At 41.5% G+C, this 20,591-nt stretch overlaps 1 protein-coding gene across 1 annotated transcript in view; it reads right to left on the bottom strand.

Moving 5' to 3' along the window:
• The window catches only part of LOC115218491, a 72,743-nt gene that overhangs the window by 20,063 nt on the left and 32,089 nt on the right, over positions 1-20,591 (bottom strand). The window contains exons 8-12 of the mRNA XM_029788341.2: positions 17,666-17,752; positions 16,890-17,030; positions 15,735-15,860; positions 972-1,097; positions 143-211 (exon numbers count right to left, since the gene is read on the bottom strand). Coding sequence (XP_029644201.1) covers positions 143-211; positions 972-1,097; positions 15,735-15,860; positions 16,890-17,030; positions 17,666-17,752 — 549 coding nt within the window. The remainder of the gene's footprint in view (positions 1-142; positions 212-971; positions 1,098-15,734; positions 15,861-16,889; positions 17,031-17,665; positions 17,753-20,591) is intronic.

The raw sequence follows: 20,591 nt of genomic DNA, 5'->3' as shown, positions 1-20,591 counted from the left end.
TACACACACTTATTTCAGTTTTCCCATTTTTCTTTTAATACCATTCCTTGTTTTGCATTTGTGTGAAGGCCAGTCTTTAAAAGAGCAGCTAGATTCTTCTCTTGGAATTATGGAAAAGAGCGAAAAACAAAATGTATGGTACCTGTTACTCCAATGGCAGTGCTCTGGTTTGCTCCATACAGGTACAATGTGTTGTTGTTGGTCATGGCACCTGCAAAAAGGAATCAATGAAGAATAAATCACTTTCTCAAATCCATTTCCTTCATTCAAATAATATTGCAGAATGGTAAAAACAGACATTTCTTCGATATCTTTCTACCAAAGAATTGCTTCTGATTCAAAGCTTTACCATATTCAAACACTGGTCATTTGATCCAGTCAGGGTCCTCACTTCAGGGAGTGGGGTGGGTCAAGAGGAAGGCCCCAAAATGGTGTCCATTCTCACCTGCTGACCCCTGAAACCTACTTGCATCTCCCTTGTAGAGATTTCCACAAGCAAGATGTTTTCAAGTATCTTTAATGTGAAAGAATCATGACGACCATTTAATCGGAAGGTGCCATCATATTTGCGTTTAATTTATTTCTTTCTGTTATTTGAATAGTATAAAGTGTTAAGGTGTCGTGTTGTACATCTATAACCTGGTGACTGAGACAATTCAATTGTATTGCAGTGCAGTGTAAGACAATGCCATCATGCTACCAAGATATTTATTTTTCAGCAATGGTTGGCATTAGGAAAGGCATCCAGTTGTAGAAACACTGTGCCAGATCTGACTGGGCCTGGTGCAGCCTTCTGGCTTCCCAGACCCCAGTTGAACCGTCCAACCCATGCTAGCATGGAAAGCGGACGTTAAACGATGATGATGATGATGATGATGAATCACATCTCAGACGAACTCATAAGCCAAGAAAGAACGTCTCTAAGATCTTGTTGTTTCCTTTGTAACTGAAGCGAAGAAGCAAACTCTTACCTTTAACGCTGTATTGTCGTCCACACGGAAAGACAACTTCAGCCGACAGTGCATTATTAGGTTCTTTGAATTCGATTCCGATACCTTCCTCACTCAACCAGACACTTGCGAAACTTCCTTCAGTATCTGTAAAATGTAACAGTCATTTTGTTTAGTCAATTTATTACCAATTACATTATTTACATTATTTACATTTGACAGATGTTTGTCCTCATCTTGTTTGTTGTTAACACAACGTTTCGGCTGATATTTATCAGGGGTCTTGGGGAAATTTCGGACCTGGGTTCTCATTCCTGAGGTATTTTTCGATATTATTATTATTATTATTATCATTATTATTATTATTATTATTATTATTATTATTATTATTATTATTATTCAGGTTACTGCCTTGAATCAAACTCGGAATCTTGGGGTTTGTATAATAACCTGAATAATAATGATAATAATAATAATAATAATAATAATAACATCGAAAAATACCTCAGGAATGAGAACTCAGGTCTGAAATTTCCCCAATACACCTGATGAAGGCTGGAGGGTATATCAGCCGAAACGTTGTGTTAACAACAAACAAGATGAGGACAAATATTGTCAAATGTAAATAATGTACATAATTCCTCTTCTCTTAAATATAGAACTGTATTATGAGCAATTAGTTCTGATTAGTATGCCTGTAACATTTTGCAGTTTGATAGAAGAATTAAATTTATCTGTATACTAACTTCAACAATCCACAACAATCCGTTCATATAATCACAAACAGATGCAATATTTCACTTATTGTTTGATCTCTAAACATAACTCTTGGATCTCTTGTTTTTTACCCACTTCACTGTTGTATTTCTTCGTTTGTCTTACCTTGGGATTATAAAAGCATTGTTTTGTCTCATAGCATGCGAAGCCCATCGCTATCTAGTTCTGGGCCCTGGCTGATGTCTTCCAGAAAGTGAGACAGAAGGACAAATAGAGAAAGAGAGAGAGAGAGAGAGAGAGAGAGAGAGAGAGAGAGAGAGAGAGAGGAGAGAGAGAGAGAGAGAGAAGACACTTCTGTACTTGCTGAGGTACTTTCTTTATAAAAGGCAACTTATTTTTCAGTAGGATTTCAATTCAGAAAACATAGGACCATAACAAATACTACAAGGTATCTATCTGGCACTAACTATTCTATTAATTCACTGCTTAATTTCTCTACCGTTTGTGATCTACACTTCGCTTCCAAAATGTTACCATCCATCACATGTTATCTTTCAAAAATCTCATCAAAGCTTTTTTTCTATAATCAGTGTTTTGCTCATCTTACTCATAAATGCAGAAGCTTACTTTCACACAAGCACCCTCCATTCGACTCTGTGACACCATTCTCATATATCTTATCATGCTCTTCTAATTACCTACTCCATACTTACCAATCTCCATACAATTTTACTTTCATTACTTAAGAATGACTCTGCCATTTTTTTCTGTTTGTATCGTAGCTGAAGATGAAAGGATCTCTGTGAAGATATTCTGTAGGTCTTCGAAGAACAACATAGAGAAACACACACACACATACACGCACACACAAACACACACATGCACACAAACTCACACACACACAAATATATTAAGCTTGGAAAATGGATGTAAAAACCAATGATATTTTGCAGCAACAGGGATTTGCTTCACAGGTAACAACGAGGATTTTCAGTTGGCAACATTGCTGGAATGTGTCCAGCTTTTTAGCCTCCTTTACTGTCATGTTTCGTTGCATCACAAAAGCATTAGCAGGACTATTGCACCATGGCATCAGACCTTCGCCGCAGTACCGATGCCTGTGTTGTCTAGATTTCTCCCATGCACAGTAAAATGGCTTCTGCCTTACTAATTCTTCTGCTCCTTCAGAACTATTTATGCTCCCCAGTAACCCCCACCCACATATACATCAGACAGGCTTCCACATAATTTCACTCATAAGGCTTTGGTCAGCCTGATGCTATGGTTGAAGACCTTTTCTCTGTGTGTCCCAAAGTGAAGTCAAATTCAGAATCACATGTCTATGAAGCAAACATCTACACACATTCCTGTAACCCCAAATCTTCTATTCTTGAACCACTTGAATCTTGATGTTTATTCTTCAGCTTTGCTATATTCCTGGCTTCCTAATAAATTCTACAGAAGGACTTATAATTAGGTTCCATTCCTGTTGGCACTTTACCTTACATCTCAATTGCTCTCTACACCAATATATTGATTTCAAATCCTGGCACAAGGCAAGCAATTTCAGTGGGAGAGGGTAAGTCGATTACATCAACCCCAGAGCATAACTGGTATTTGTTTTATCAATCCCCAAAAAGATTAAAGGCAAGGTTGACCATGGCAGAATTTAAACTCAGAACATAAAGACAGACAAAATGCTGCTAAGCATTTTCCCCTGGTCTGCTAACAATTCTGCCAGTTTGCTGTACTATCACTTGACCAACATATAAACATCTCCCATTGTCTGCCCCCCTGCTTCATTTTCTAGGGTACAAATTCGTTTTTTCATTCACCTGTTTATTCTCCAGTTATATTAAAATGGTTTTTAATTCTAAAACAAATGTTATCATCAAAGATGTCTCAACACTTCCTTGGCTATTAATATTGATTCTTCATAAGGATAAAAGACCAGAAATTTAGGAGTTTGGGTTTCATGAAGTACATTTGATTATACTGTCTCAGTATTTGACTTATATTTATTTTATTGACCCTCCACCCCACCTAAGACTGGAAGGATCAAAACTGACTCATTAGGATTTGAACTTAGAATGTAAAGGAGATTGTAAAAACTAACACTTCCTTTATCCAAGCTGCGATTTGAACTGAATTTAAGGATTGTCACTCATCTGATCCACCGCTGGCCATATAGGCATGAAAGAAATCTCTTTGATCTGTCAAAAAGTGATGGATAAATTTCCCTTTAACCTATGACCTGAGCTGTGTCATTCAAGGTTCAAGTGGACAGGAAGCGACCTACACGAGTAGAAATTACTCCTGTGGTATGTCTGTCCTTCTAGCTGTCATGACCATTATAAATACAGCAATCCGTCAAAGGACTGCAGAGAGCCATCACCAAGCGAGACAGCCAACAAGTAACTTGCACCAGTCAAGCAGGCAATACAGAGCCACATATTCAGTAGAAACAACCTAACACAGTAGCAGCTGCAGAACATAAACAGACACGACCGAATGACCAATGCACACACAGACACAAAACATGCCTGGTTCTACCTCCTCATCACATTGACACAGTATTTCCTCTGTTTATTGTCTTCCTCACCAACTCGAAGCAAGTTGGTAAGGTAGTGAATTTTCTGGGGTACACAACAAGTAAATGCAAGCATCGATTAAAGAAATTACTTAAATCACAATCCAATGCTTTCCCCTTGTTTTCCTTTGATGTCATTCACATTCCTATTGCATCTGCTACCTCTTCATCTTTTGATAAACCTTCCCCACTACAAGATAAAGCAAAATACCACAAGACATTTGGTTGGGCACTTAACTGATTCTATAACATAGCATTGTCCTCTAATTGCATGTAATATTGGTTACATGTTTTAGCAAAGGTCAGAAAATTTCGGGAGTGGGGAAGTCAATTATACTAACCCCAGTGTTTAACTGGTACTTATTTAATCAACCTCAAAAGGATGAAAGACAAAGTCGACCTTGGCAGAATTTGAACTCAGAATGTAAAGGCCAATGATATGCCACTAAGCATTTTGCCCAGTGTGCTAATGATTCTGCCAGCTCACTGCTTTAATTGCATGTAATAATGAAATTTCTTTTTCACTCAAAAATCTTCTTTGACAAATCTTGAGGAATCTAGAATTGATACAATATAACGTGATTCAAAATAGTTCTGTTAGGTAACCACTTATTCTGGTTACTGAGCAGATTTTGTTGTAAATCGGGGTGGTCTGTCTCTGAAAATAGTAGCAAACTGCCAAGTAGTAACTCTACCAAAAGCATTCAATTGATCCAAATTGATCAGAGTGTAATTGAAACCAGATTTGGTAGCAACCCTCTCTCTCTCTATGAAGTATCACAAATGAGGGGGGGGTGCATAACTCTTCTCAGGATGGTGCAGGGCTGTGTTTTCCCAACCACACTACAAATAACAAATGCCAGCTTCATAGCAAATATCTTGGACAAAATCTTAAATTTTGTATTTGGCAGAATTTGATTAGATTGAAGAAGACCTCAGCATGTTCTCTCTCTCTCTCTCTCTTCACCAGCCATGGTCTGATGTGGAGGGCGAGAATTTGAGACTGAGATCCTACTGATTTAATGAACCTACTCTGCCACATTGGCTCTCAACATGGCGTGGCAGAAGATTCAACAGAATTATGAGCTAGAAATTATAAACAGCATTCTCCTTAGAAAATTACTATTTGTAAATCTCACAACTTGAGATATTCAGCAACAGTACTTTGGAGTAAAGATTGTTTGCCAACATAACATGGCAGTCCTGGCTTAGGACGAATGCTGCTGTAATTTAGCCCCAGGAGACATCGTCTCTGGCTGACTATACGACATGAGCTGTGTCCTTTTATTTTCGAACAAGGGAATCTAGCATTCTTCTTGTTTTTGTCCTTCCTCAGTTCGTCAAGTTGGAGATCCACATCATCCACCTCCTTTGTCTGATTCTTCTTCTTTCAATCTTTCCAGTCACCATTAAATTCTCCAGGAGCTCTTTCCCCATCACATGGCCAAGAAATCTCAGTTGCTTGGCCCTTATCTTATAAAGTAGTTTCCTACTTACTGCAGCACGGGTCACCAGTTCTTCATTAGATACTTTGTCCATGCTATCCTCAATATTCTCCTTGAGGACCGCATTTCACATCTCTCCAAGTACCTTCTCATTTCTGATATTACAGACCATGCCTCATTTCTATACATTAACACAACGTAGACATAGCAATTCAATATACCTTAGACCTTGTTTTCGATGCTCAGAGTACAGTTTCTCAAGATGTTATACAACTTTGAAAATGCCAATTTTGCCAGCACCATTCGTCTTTTAATCTCCTTTACACATCTTGTGTCTTCTGTGATCAACGTTCCAACGTAGCCGAAGGATGGTGCCAGCTTAAGGATTTGATTGTTCACTTTCAACATGCACTTCAGGTTTCCCTTCTTTGTCACTGCCATACACTCTGTCTTCTGGCAATTTATAAACAGACCCTTCCTCTCACTTTCTCCTACCACAACATCCAAAGACCCTGATGTTCCTTTTCTGATTCTGCAAGTAAGACTTTCATTTGCATATGTTATGTTTTTGGTGTTTCTGCTTCCTTCCTTAAGACCTTTTTCCTTCTCCAGTTCCCTTATGTTCAGTTTGCTATTGTAATTGAAGAGATCTGGTGACATGACACTTCCTTGTCTGAACCCTTCTCTTGATGCCAGCGTATTCACTGCATTCTGCTTCTATTTATGCATGCTGATTGGTTCCAGATGCGGAGGTCTTTCCTGTGCAGATCAACCTAACCGAGTTCTTCAAATAACATGTCATGTCTTACTTTGTCAAAGGCCTTTGTGTAACCCAACGAAACACATGAAGACTTCTTTTGGCCTCTCCACTGCCTGCTTCATTATCATTTTCAATACAAAAGCAGCATCTCTAGATCCAGTGCCCTTTACGAAGCCAAATTTCAGTTCAATTTCAGTTTCAGGTGTTATTCTGCTTCTAACATGCAAGAGTAAAATTCTCAGATTTATTATTGTAATGTGACTCATGAGACCAGCCATGTGATGTTCCCAGCCCACCACAATTATGGTGAAGCTTTTGCTTTGTTGAAGAGGTCTAAAAAGATTGAAACATTCTGGAGTTGTCTCCCTTCCTTACAAAATAATTAAAATAGTACTAACTATTGATCTTATATTCTCCTCTTATCACTCCATTTTTATATCTAATTAGATTTTTGACGATCTGCATTAGATATGTCCACCAATTAAGATTTCCACAGTGTTCCTCAAATGAAGCAGTCAAGGATGAAATTGGAACAGTAAAGAAACTATTTTATAGTGTGGCTCACTGAGAAAGTACAGTTGCACAGCTCAGTGGTTAGCGTGTTGGGTCCCCAAACTATAACATAGTGCAATCAATACTTGAACCAGAGTCTCCAATCTTTTCAACTGAAATGAGTACCAGCTGAGTACCATCTGAGTACCGGTACAGTCCACTCACCTTCTGGCTGTCACACTTTGGACACTCCACTATGTAAAGTGGACGAGGACTGAGAAAGGGCCCTTCTTTATTTGCAATGACGTAAGGGACCCAAAACAATTGGTGAAAGCTATTGAGTCATGCTCAGTAGCTTTCACAAACTGTGAGTGGTGGCTGTGGTTCTTTTATACTGAAGGAAGTAGATTTAGATAGCTTTATCCAAGGTATAATGTTACCTTGGCAGCGAGCTGGCAGTAGGCGGTGAGCTGGGAGAAACATTAGCATGCCGGGTGAAATGCGTAGCCGTATTTCGTCTGCCGTTTTGTTCTGAGTTCAAATTCCGCAGAGGTCGACTTTGCCTTTCATCCTTTCGGGGTCGATTAAATAAGTACCAGTTACGCCCTGGGGTCGATATAATTGACTTAATCCGTTTGTCCTTGTTTGTCCTCTCTGTATTTAGCCCCTTGTGGGTAGTAAAGAAATAGGTATAATGTTACTATTGCCGCAGCCTCACAGAATACCTCTATGACAACCAATGACTTTGGAAATGGCATCATGTATTCTGTAAGAGGAACACTAGAAGAGATAAGTACTGGATTTATGATTGTATGACAAGTTTGTTTTTGAGAAAGACTAAATACAGATTAATTGCAAAAGATACGTTTGTTTCGTTTTTTTCAACAAATAAGTTTTGATGTTGAAAAGGATTAATTTGATTGGACAGCTTTCAAAGCAGGCATGGGCAAAAAACACAGGCTACATGAAACATGGCTCATCATCAGGCAGGGTACTCAACCAAAGATTTTTGAGGTAATTTTTGTTGGTGTGCCATTCATAAAGTTCCATGGGACATGGTTTGTCCATGGTTGTTTTAGAAGATCAAATATAACACTGACCATTATTTTGAGTCACAAAAGTCAAGTCTGTAGAGTCTTAACCCTTTCGTTACCAACCTGGCTGAAACCGGCTCTAATTCTGTTGCACGAATGTCTTGTTTTCAAAAGTTTTGAATTAAAATCTTCCACCAAACCTTAGTCACAATTTATGTTCCTAACACTAGCTGAATGACAACAAAGTTAGTTTACTAAATTCTTTGTTATATTTAAAATAATTGCAACAAACACATAGCATCTCAAAAGAAATATGGTAACGAAAGGATTATTGAGTTGAAGGAACTTTACGAAAGACATGTTTCATAAAGTCTTGGCAATGAAGTTGCTGATCTTATTACTGAAAGGATCAATGGTAAAAATAGATTGGCCAGTGTTGAATGAACATTTCTTGCCTTTTGGACTATTCTTCTCAGAACTGGAAGACAGCATTGAAGAATATTTATTCCATTTTTTATTCCCAAATCTCTGTAATGCCTTCTTCACAGTATGAAGTAAGGCAAGTGAAGTAATGTCTCAAAGATGAGTGGAAATAGGATGAGGGATTGAAGAGCGAAGCTATTCAACATCCCTCCTAACCCTTCTTTTCAGGAAGTTTGATTTAAAGCAGAAAAGTTAAAAGGTCATTGAGGTCAATGGGAATGGAAGAATTTGAACCAAGACATGACATTTACAAATCATTGTGTTCATGTATTTCCAAAGGGGTTCACTGAAGCCAATAATCTAAATAAGATTAACAGATTAGGCTGAGATCAAACTGAAAGCTGCACAACACTACAGACATTGACTGATACAAGCTTAGTAAGATGTGATCCAGAAGGGGATTTGGCTGCTATCTTTAGCATGCCTTCATTGGATTGTGATATAATTAAGTAAATTGTATAGGTTGACTGGATATAATAAGAATTGAACTCACTACATCTTTGTGCTTAGAGAATCAAAGAAATATAGAGAAACACATGGAGATGATTGTTAATTACTGCTTTAATTGTTGAACAGATAGGTACTAAAATCTAAATTCGAAATTAAGTTCAAATATGGAAGGTTCCGGTAACATAATTTTTCTGAGATATTTTATAATTCTTCTGTTTTATTTTTCTATTAACTCTGGAATAAAATAATGTCATGATTAAATCATGTGATGTATATTTTTATATACACAGAATGTATACATAAATGGATACATGCACATACAGAATGCATACATACATAAATACATGCATACATACATAAATACATACATACATAAATACATACATACATAAATACATACATACATACATACATACATACATACACACATGGTGTGCTTGGAAGTCAACACATATTACTTTGCTTGGAAGCAGATGAGCATCGGCTGCAGGAAACAAGTATCTGAGCACAGAATATCTGCTTCAACAAATTCCATCTGACTCATGCAAACATAGAAAAGTGACGTTAAATGATGATGAGGAGGAGGAAGAGGACAAAGCAGAGAAGAGTAGAATAAATACGTGCATATATATATATATATATGTATATATATAATATATATATATATATAAAGTTAATCCAAACAGGAAAACACAACAACGCGTGGACGTGGAACAAATATAGTATTATTGGATGCTCAGGAAAGGAAGTAAAGAAGGGGGATTTAACGTTTCGAGCGGAGCTCTTCATCAAAAACATAGGAAAAGGAAAGATCCAAAGAAGGGAAGATGGAGGAAAAAAAATCGCCAATGGTACACACGTGGTCACATTACATATATATATATATATATATATATATAAAGTTCATGTTTGGTTAAATGAAGGAAGGAAATGGGGAGTTAAGATAATAACAATTATTTATTATTAAAAAATTGGTAATCTTCACTTCTTATAGCCGTTTCCATTAGTGCTCAATAGGTAAATTACAAATTTATGCCATAAATTTGCATTTATAAGTTATGAGCATAATTCCATCAGAGAAAGATATACATTAAGATATTACATGTGGACCATTCCATTCATGCAAGCAAACTCATTTAGCTGAACACGAACTTTATTCTTAATACGTACCTATTGATTTTAAGAAATTTAATTTCCCCAAAATACCAAGTATAAAACCAGTATTTCCTTGGATGCAGCCTCCCTTTTACAAGGTGAACTTATCCTCTAAGCAACTTTGATAATTAATAACCTATTTATCTAAATATATATACCAGAGTGTGAGGGCGCGTGGCTTAGTGGTTAGGGCATTCGGCTCATGATCGTAAGGTTGTGAGTTTGATTCCCGGCGACGCGTTGTGTCCTTGAGCAAGACACTTTATTTCACGTTGCTCCAGTCCACTCAGCTGGCAAAAATGAGTTGTACTTGTATTTCAAAGGGTCAGCCTTGTCACTCTCTGTGTCACGCTGATTATCCCCGAGAACTACGTTAAGGGTACACGTGTCTGTGGAATGCTCAGCCATTTGCACGTTAATTTCACGAGCAAGCTGTTCCGTTGATCGTATCAGCTGGGACCCTCGTCGTCGTAACCGGCGGAGTCTTTTTTAATATACCAGAGTAACAACATAAATTTGAAACAAAGTGGTAAAATAGTACTGAAATACCGAAGGTAGAGTAGTATACTTTATCAATAAAGCTGAAAAGACATCACAAAAACTGTTACTCAGAGTTTCACGTTCCCATTCCTGTTCCTCAGACAGTTTTGTTTGCATTTATATATGTATATATATATACATATATATATATAATATATACAAACATGCAAATAAACTAATATACATACACACACACAAACAAACATACATTCACATTAACATATATCTACAAACACACCCATAAACATAAACAGATACACACTCATACACAAATATCATCATCATTGTCATTGTCATTCAATGTCCATTTTCCATGCTAGCACAGGACGACCAGTTTAACAGGAGGTGACAAGGCCAGGAGGTTATAAGGCCAGGAGGTGATAAGGCCAGGAGGTGATAAGGCCAGGAGGTTATAAGGCCAGGAGGTGATAAGGCCAGGAGGTGATAAGGCCAGGAGGTTATAAGGCCAGGAGGTGATAAGTCCAGGAGGTTATAAGGCCAGGAAGTGATAAGGCCAGGAGGTGATAAGGCCAGGAGGTGATAAGGCCAGGAGGTGGCAAGGCCAGGAGGTGATAAGGCCAGGAGGTGATAAGGCCAGGAGGTGGCAAGGCCAGGAGGTGGCAAGGCCAGGAGGTGATAAGGCCAGGAGGTGATAAGGCCAGGAGGTGGCAAGGCCAGGAGGTGGCAAGGCCAGGAGGTGACAAGGCCAGGAGGTTATAAGGCCAGGAGGTGGCAAGTGCAGGAGGTGGCAAGGCCAAGAGGTGATAAGGCCAGGAGGTTATAAGGCCAGGAGGTGGCAAGTGCAGGAGGTGGCAAGGCCAGGAGGTGACAAGGCCAGGAGGTGGCAAGGCCAGGAGGTGATAAGGCCAGGAGGTTATAAGGCCAGGAGGTGGCAAGTGCAGGAGGTGGCAAGGCCAAGAGGTGATAAGGCCAGGAGGTGGCAAGGCCAGGAGGTGATAAGGCCAGGAGGTGGCAAGGCCAGGAGGTGGCAAGGCCAGGAGGTGGCAAGGCCAGGAGGTGGCAAGGCCAGGAGGTGGCAAGGCCAGGAGGTGATAAGGCCAGGAGGTGATAAGGCCAGGAGGTGGTAAGGCCAGGAGGTGATAAGGCCAGGAGGTGGCAAGGCCAGGAGGTGATAAGGCCAGGAGGTGGCAAGGCCAGGAGGTGATAAGGCCAGGAGGTGGCAAGGCCAGGAGGTGATAAGGCCAGGAGGTGATAAGGCCAGGAGGTGGCAAGGCCAGGAGGTGATAAGGCCAGGAGGTGATAAGGCCAGGAGGTGATAAGGCCAGGAGGTGATAAGGCCAGGAGGTGATAAGGCCAGGAGGTGATAAGGCCAGGAGGTGGCAAGGCCAGGAGGTGATAAGGCCAGGAGGTGATAAGGCCAGGAGGTTATAAGGCAGGAGGTGATAAGGCAGGAGGTGATAAGGCCAGGAGGTGATAAGGCCAGGAGGTGATAAGGCCAGGAGGTGGCAAGGCCAGGAGGTGATAAGGCCAGGAGGTTATAAGGCCAGGAGGTGATAAGGCCAGGAGGTGGCAAGGCCAGGAGGTGATAAGGCCAGGAGGTGGCAAGGCCAGGAGGTGGCAAGGCCAGGAGGTGATAAGGCCAGGAGGTGATAAGGCCAGGAGGTGGCAAGGCCAGGAGGTGATAAGGCCGGAGGTGGTGACAAGGCCAGGAGGTGATAAGGCCAGGAGGTGATAAGGCCAGGAGCAAGCAGCCAGGTGCAAGGCAGGAAGGCCAGAGGTGGCAAGGCCAGGAGGTGGCAAGGCCAGGAGGTGATAAGGCCAGGAGGTGGCAAGGCCAGGAGGTGGCAAGTGCAGGAGGTGATAAGGCCAGGAGGTGGCAAGGCCAGGAGGTGGCAAGGCCAGGAGGTGGCAAGGCCAGGAGGTGGCAAGGCCAGGAGGTGGCAAGGCCAGGAGGTGGCAAGGCCAGGAGGTGGCAAGTGCAGGAGGTGATAAGGCCAGGAGGTGGCAAGGCCAGGAGGAACAGGGTGCAAGGCCAGGAGGTGATAAGGCCAGGAGGTGATAAGGACAGGAGGTGGCAAGGCCATGAGGTGGCAAGGCCAGGAGGTGATAAGGCCAGAGGTGATAAGGCCAGGAGGTGATAGGCCAGGAGGTGATAAGGCCAGGAGGTGGCAAGGCCAGGAGGTGATAAGGCCAGGAGGTGATAATGCCAGGAGGTGGCAATGCCAGGAGGTGGCAAGCCAGGAGGTGATAAGGCCAGGAGTGATAAGGCCAGGAGGTGATAAGGACAGGAGGTATAAGGCCAGGAGGTGGCAAGGCCAGGAGGTGATAAGGCCAGGAGGTGATAAGGCCAGGAGGTGGCAAGGCCAGGAGGTGGCAAGGCCAGGAGGTGATAAGGCCAGGAGGTGAAAAGGCCAGGATGTGACAAGTGCAGGAGGTGGCAAGGCCAAAAGGTGATAAGGCCAGGAGGTGATAAGGCCAGGAGGTGACAAGGCCAGGAGGTGATAAGGCCAGGAGGTGATAAGGCCAGGAGGTGAAAAGGCCAGGATGTGATAAGGCCAGGAGGTGGCAAGGCCAGGAGGTGATAAGGCCAGGAGGTGATAAGGACAGGAGGTGGCAAGGCCAGGAGGTGATAAGGCCAGGAGGTTATAAGGCCAGGAGGTGATAAGGCCAGGAGGTGATAAGGCCAGGAGGTGACAAGGCCAGGAGGTGGCAAGGCCAAAAGGTGATAAGGCCAGGAGGTGATAAGGCCAGTAGGTGATAACGCCAGGAGGTGGCAAGGCCAGGAGGTGGCAAGGCCAGGAGGTGATAAGGCCAGGAGGTGATAAGCCTAGGAGATGCAAGGCCAGGAGGTGGCAAGGCCAGGAGGTGATGAGGCCAAGAGGTGATAAGGCCAGGAGGTGATAAGGCCAGGAGGTGATGAGGCCAAGAGGTGATAAGGCCAGGAGGTGATAAGGCCAGGAGGGGATAAGGCCAAGAGGTGATAAGGCCAGGAGGTGATAAGCCCAGGAGATGCAAGGCCAGGAGGTGGCAAGGCTAGGAGGTGATGAGGCCAAGAGGTGATAAGGCCAGGAGGTGATAAGGCCAGGAGGTGATAATGCCAGGAGGTGGCAAGGCCCGGAGGTGATAAGGCCAGGAGGTGATAAGGCCAGGAGGTGATAATGCCAGGAGGTGGCAAGGCCAAGAGGTGACAAGGCCAGGAGGTGGCAAGGCCCGGAGGTGATAAGGCCAGGAGGTGATAAGGCCAGGAGGTGATAAGGCCAGGAGGTGATAAGGCCAAGAGGTGACAAGGCCAGGAGGTGGCAAGGCCAGGAGGTGGCAAGGCCAGGAGGTGGCAAGGCCAGGAGGTGATAAGGCCGGGAGGTGGCAAGGCCAGGAGGTGATGAGGCCAAGAGGTGATAAGGCCAGGAGGTGATTAGGCCAGGAGGTGGCAAGGCCAGGAGGTGATAAGGCCAGGAGGTGGCAAGGCCAGGAGGTGGCAAGTCTAGGAGGTGATGAGGCCAAGAGGTGATAAGGCCAGGAGGTGATTAGGCCAGGAGGTGGCAAGGCCAGGAGGTGGCAAGGCTAGGAGGTGATGAGGCCAAGAGGTGATAAGGCCAGGAGGTGGCAAGTGCAGGAGGTGGCAAGGCCAGGAGGTGGCAAGGCCAGGAGGTGATAAGGCCAGGAGGTGGCAAGGCCAGGAGGTGGCAAGGCCAGGAGGTGATAAGGCCAAGAGGTGATAAGGCCAGGAGGTGGCAAGGCTAGGAGGTGATGAGGCCAAGAGGTGGCAAGGCCAGGAGGTGAAAAGCCCAGGTGGTGGCAAGTGCTGGAGGTGATAAGGCCAGGAGGTGATAAGGTCAGGAGGTGATAAGGCCAGGAGGTGATAAGGCCAGGAGGTGATTAGGCCAGGAGATGGCAAGGTTAGGAGGTGGCAAGGCCAGGAGGTGGCAAGGCAAGGAGGTGGCAAGGCTAGGAGGTGATGAGGTCAAGAGGTGGCAAGGCCAAGAGGTGGCAAGGCCAGGAGGTGAAAAGCCCAGGTGGTGGCAAGTGCTGGAGGTGATAAGGCCAGGAGGTGATAAGGTCAGGAGGTGATAAGGCCAGGAGGTGGCAAGGCCAGGAGGTGGCAAGGCCAGGAGGTGATTAGGCCAGGAAGTGGCAAAGCCAGGAGGTGGCAAGGCCAGGAGGTGGCAAGGCCAGGAGGTGATAAGGCCAGGAGGTGACAAGCTCAGAAGTTGCACCAAACTGTTAGAATACAGTACTAGGCTTACAAATAATAAGTCCTGGGGTTGTCTCTTGCTCTATTGCACACGACTATCCAACCCAACCAATTGCAGCCTTCTGACAAGGTCACGTGAGACAGTCTCTTCCAAACTTCCGATGAGACGATAACACAGTATAAAATGCTAGCTTTACATTGTCTTGAGGTTTTTCGGTTCCAGACCTCTTAAAGTCTAGCCACTGACCACACAGAACACACAGCCAGTTCCAGCGACAGCACAAGAGCAGCCACATGGAGATACAGTAACACTCGTTCAACAGCATACAGCAGTCACTTTGTTCATCGTCTCCATCATCTTAATGTCATCAACAACATCTCCTTACGTACACAGCAACCAGCAACCCTCACACAGGTTCTATCTCAACACTGTTTGCGAATTACTTCACCATGGTTAACAGCAAATACACTCTGTGAGAACTCCTGTAACAAGTACCCGGCTCTACATCATAGCCACAGCTTCACGTACGACATGTCTCCTTACCAACCAGGTGTTTAACCACCAATCCATCCTTGTGATACTTATCTAACCATCCACTCAATAAACCATCTGTCAAACTGTCGATCTAACCAGGCGACATACCACTTGTCCATTCATTCAACCATCATTCAATGCATTCATCACTCCAACCAATCAATCATCCAATCAACTACACTTTTAACCACATTTATCCTACCCACCCACACAACTCCCAACCATCAATCTATTGCGTCCATGCATTCATTCTTCTCTCATCCCACCACCCTAATAATCCCCTCATCATCCGTCTATCCATTCACCAATCTATTCACCTAATGATCCATACATAAATCCCTTCACCTACCCATAAATCCATCCCCCTATCCACTCATCTCTATGTCCATTTATCCACCCATCCTTGCAGGTAACATCATACATATCTCACCTCTGTAGAAATTGTTCATTCCATTGTAAAAAGCTTTCCAGCTGGTATCAAAGGTCTCCTGTCCCACAAGCATTGTCCACTGAGTTTTCAAGAAGGTGGCATTGTTTGATGAGGGGATACACTGACCTGGAGAAGAGAAGCAAAAAAACATACATGCATGGGTATATCTGTATATTCAGACATGAGCTTGAAAGTTGCCAACAAAAAGCCTTTTCCACTTTGAGAAAATTCAAAAACATTTCAGCAACAAACATGTTTAAAGACTAACAAAGTCCATCAGTTAGCAATATTGAGCCTTCCAGTTGCTCCGATCAATGGAACAGCCTGCAGATTCATCGTGTATCAGAATGTGATGAGACTGACGCTTTGAAATACGGGTAATACTCTTTGTTGCTAATTGAGTGCAGTCCAGCAACAAGAAATAAAGTGTTTTGCTAAAGGAGACAACATGGTGCTGGTAATCAAACTCATGACCTTACGATAGGGGAGTTGGTTTCTTGCCAAAAGGAAAAACAATAAACTCTGATGCCTACATTGAGACGCCGACAAGGCTCAGAGCAAGAATCCGACAAGTAAGACCCAAGTTGCCAGTCGACAATATCCTCCTACTGCACGACAATGCTCGACCACACACAAGCATCAGGACAAGGGAGACAATCGCCTCATTCAGGTGGACAACTTTACCACATCCTCCATATGCACCAAAGTTAGTGCCTTCAAACTATCATCCCTTTGGGGCCATGAAAGAGGGTTTGAGAGGCAAACATTATTCCAGTGACAAGGAAGTGAAAACTGTAGTGAAGAAGTGACTCAAAGAACAGTCAACAGAATTTTATGGGGCAGGGATACATGCTCTCATTTGAAGGTGGAACATTGCTATTCAGAGAAACGGTGACTGTAGGGATGTGATCTACAAAGGACCAGCTTCATTTTGGTGTATGATACATGTTCCTGTATTGGTAATTATACCTGTCCTAAACAAAATGGCATCACTTTTTGACTCAACCTCGTATTTGGTTCCTTGGGGATTAGTAAAACATGAAACTTAGAGTCTCTGTTTATGAAGTTTCAGCCAAAGAAATAATGGATGGAAGCGATTTGGCTTTCTGTAAGATAAGTGATGAATGAAATATACATGATGTTATTGCTACTCACCAACAAAGGAGGAAATTGAAGTTCCTTCATTCCAAACAATACCAAAACTGAAGACAGAATAAGGGCTGATAGCACCATGAACATTGGCTTTAAAACCCCCAGATGAACCATTGACACGTTCAACAGCAGTGCGGAATTGACCTTTAATGAAATAAAATGATCAAATTAGTTATCCTTAATGGTCTGCAGACCTTAATGCTTAATTACGTTCATTAATAAAGATTGTTTCAGCACACAGATTGTACACCAGTAACCCTTGCAGAGGGAAGTGGCGGCTTAGCATCAATTCAAAGTATGCTTTTAGAAATAAAATACATATATTTTGCATGGTTAGTTCTGCCTGTGGTCAATGAAATGCTCAAGTTAGGCCTGTAGCCAATCAAATTATATTATTCTTTTGGAATCCAAAGTATGTGACCCCTTCCTTGATTTTTTTTTTTTTTACTTTTATCTTCTTTTCTTAATTTGATTAGGAAGTTTATTTGAAGAGAGTTTGGTGACTGCATTCAGAAGGCTGAAGAAATATGTAGAACCTCAATCTGTGATGCCTGATATACCAACTTATGAGAATGTTGTCCCAGAATTTAACATGAAGAATCAAAGCTAGATTTGACTCAGGATGTGTTTACCCAACACAAAATATATTGAAACAAAATCTACAATAAATGGATCCTTTTAAAATAACATAATTTAAAAAAATAAAATGGCCTGATACAAATTTGAATGACTATTAAAATAATCTACATTTTGATATTTTGAAAATATATTCTTCTTACCTTCCAGTAAACCATCCTCATTTTGTTTTATGACCATTGTAGAACCGAGATCATTATACCAAGTACCTTCCAGGCTACAGTTGGCATCTGTAATGGCAGATAAATAAACTCATCAAAGATTAATGTTGTAATTTGATCAGTGATTGAACGACATGCATGGCAGGTAAACCATACCTGTTTTGATGTAACATCATAACTGGTATGGTTTATGATGTCATATAGATTGTTGTGGTTGCGTATAACAACTGCAGGAAATAAGCCACCAGTTGCTTCATAGTTTCGTCTTGCAGCTTAGAAGTCCTTCCATTTTAACTTCTGTAATGCTAATTTTTAACAATTTCTTCTTGTTGGGACATATATATTGTAGATATTACACCCAAGCTGTGATGTAGCATTGTAGACTGATCTGTTTTTGCATCAAACCAGAGTACGGTGCTTTTATACCATACTCCTTCTGTGTCTGATAGGACTGGGAAAATGAACAGCTAAATATATATGAGTCATAAATAAATGTCAAATATAAACTACTTATATTATAAAAGCTTTATCTGAAGTGGTAAGCTGGTAGAGCTGTTGGCATGCTGGACTAAATGCTTAGTGGTATTTCATCTATTTTTACACCCTGAGTTCAAATTCCATTGAGGTTGGCTTTGAATTTCATCCTTTCAATATCAGTTGGATACTTTGTTCAATGTAATTAATTAGTCCCCTTCTCCAACATTTCAGACCTTATGCCTATAGCAGAAAGGATTATTAAAGCTTTATATATTAGCTGCTTAAAATGTAGACATCTTTAAGTATATGAGGTGGTACCAAAAGGTTCCCAGATTAGTTATGTTTAATGAAAAATAATTAATCTACCTAAGTTTTAACACTCTCTCCTTCGAAATAGTTACCTTGTGCAGCAATACACAGGTTGCAGCATTCCTACCACTTTTGGAATCTCTCCTGGAAGTTGTTTTCTGAAAGTGAGCCAAAGACCTGCAATTTGCTCCGGATGTTGACAATGGTGTTAAAACGGTGACCTTTGAGCAGCATTTTCATCTTGAGGAAGAGATGGAAGTCGACAGGTGGTGAATCTGGCGAATAGGTTGGGTTGTGAAGTGATACCATTTAGTCTTCAGCAAGAAACTCACAAGTGAGGAGAGCTCGGTCACAGAATGCATTGTCATCATGATGAATCCAATTCTTCAGGCTCCAGTCGCTTTCACCAAGTCTCCAATCTCAAATGCTTCAAAATATCACAGGAGATCCCTCAACTGATGGTCTGGCCCTAGGGGACGGATTCTTGATGCACAATACCACATTTCCAGGGGTTATGCTTGTGGTATGTCTTCCAGGTCGCTCATCATCTTCCAGGGACATTCGTCTGCTTTTAAAGCACTCGTGCCTCTCAAAACATTGCATACAACCCATTGCTTCATCACTGTAGGCTTGCCAAAGCCTGCTCAATGTCTCTGTAGCAGACTTCTCAAGTTTAGCACAGAATCTCATATTGGCTCTTTGTTCCTGTCCATGACAAAATTGGAGGCTACAACATACACGCATGATCACAAAACACAAATTCCACAAGTTGCAAAGTAAACACAGCAATGTCATTTGGCCTCATACTGCCTCATGAAGGTCATTGCTAGCTCTCACTGTGCAGCATGCAACTATGTGCTGCCATCTGTTGGCATGCTACACAACTAGTCCCGGAACTTTTTGATATTACCTCATAACAACAGAATTTTTTAAACTTGTTTTTCTAAATGGGAGTCTTTTTTTTTTGTCATGTTATTTCCTTATTTTCTATTCCACCTTCATCATTTGCAGTAAATATTCTAAAATTGGAGAAAAGCAGAAAGATTAGTATTTATTTGTGAGTTTCTTCTCTTTTTATGGCGTTATTGTCTTTATTATTTTGTATCATTTTCAACAGGCGTCAAACAGTTATTCAAATCAAGTTATTTGAAAATGGCTAACACATAAAAGAAAAAAAGTAGACCAAGTTTCCTTTCACAACTTGAGCGCCACATTGGAGTACAGCATCATGGAATTTGTCTGAAAGGTTGCCTCTATGGAGAAGTTCTATGTCTACAAAAATAGAAAGTCTAAAGAAAGACTGACCTGCTTTTCATAGAAGTTACTAGAATTAATTGACTAAATGTAAATAATGTAAATAATTGAGTGTAGAAGATTTTGTGAATATGAGGAGGTAGATTAAGATATATATATATATATATATAAAATTAGGAAAAATCCCACTTTTAATCAATTCAAAACGAACAATTAAATTACACTATCTAGAAAATTACATATAATAGAAATGTTAAAATTAAAATAACAATAAAATGTCAATGATTAAATAAAGTGCAAAATATAATAATAAAAACGTATATAATAATTATTATATATATATATATATATATTATATATATATATATAATAATTATTATATATATATATATATATATATATTGGGCTGTCCGGAAAGTTCATGCCGATTTATAGTAGCTTACCTTTCGACTTATTTTAGAACATGATTGAGTTCATAAAATAGGATTTGACTACACCTCCATTTAGAGCACAGTTTAAGCTATCTTTTCATGGAAGAAGGTTTATGTTCCTATAACCTGTGTTGATTCTGTAACCCTTTACAATGGAAGATAAGAAAGTTCATTTTCGGCACTTGATGCTTTTCTTTTTCCGTAAAAGGAAAAATGCCTCACAAGCAACCAAAGAAATATGCGCAGTTTACGGTGATGTTTCTTTATCTGAAAGAACTGTACGGAATCGGTTCGCAAGGTTCCGAGCTGGAGATTGTAGCCTTATTGATAAAGAGTGATCAGGCAGACCCTTGACTACAGATGATGACCAAATCAAATCATTAATTGAGAATAACCCACATTGCACAACCCGAGAATTGGCAGTTAGCCTCAACCTA

This window comes from Octopus sinensis, linkage group LG13 (assembly GCF_006345805.1).
Source record: "Octopus sinensis linkage group LG13, ASM634580v1, whole genome shotgun sequence".
Lineage (NCBI taxonomy): Eukaryota > Metazoa > Mollusca > Cephalopoda > Octopoda > Octopodidae > Octopus > Octopus sinensis.
Note: the sequence above shows the minus strand (reverse complement) of the source record. Positions and strands in the feature narration are given on the sequence as shown.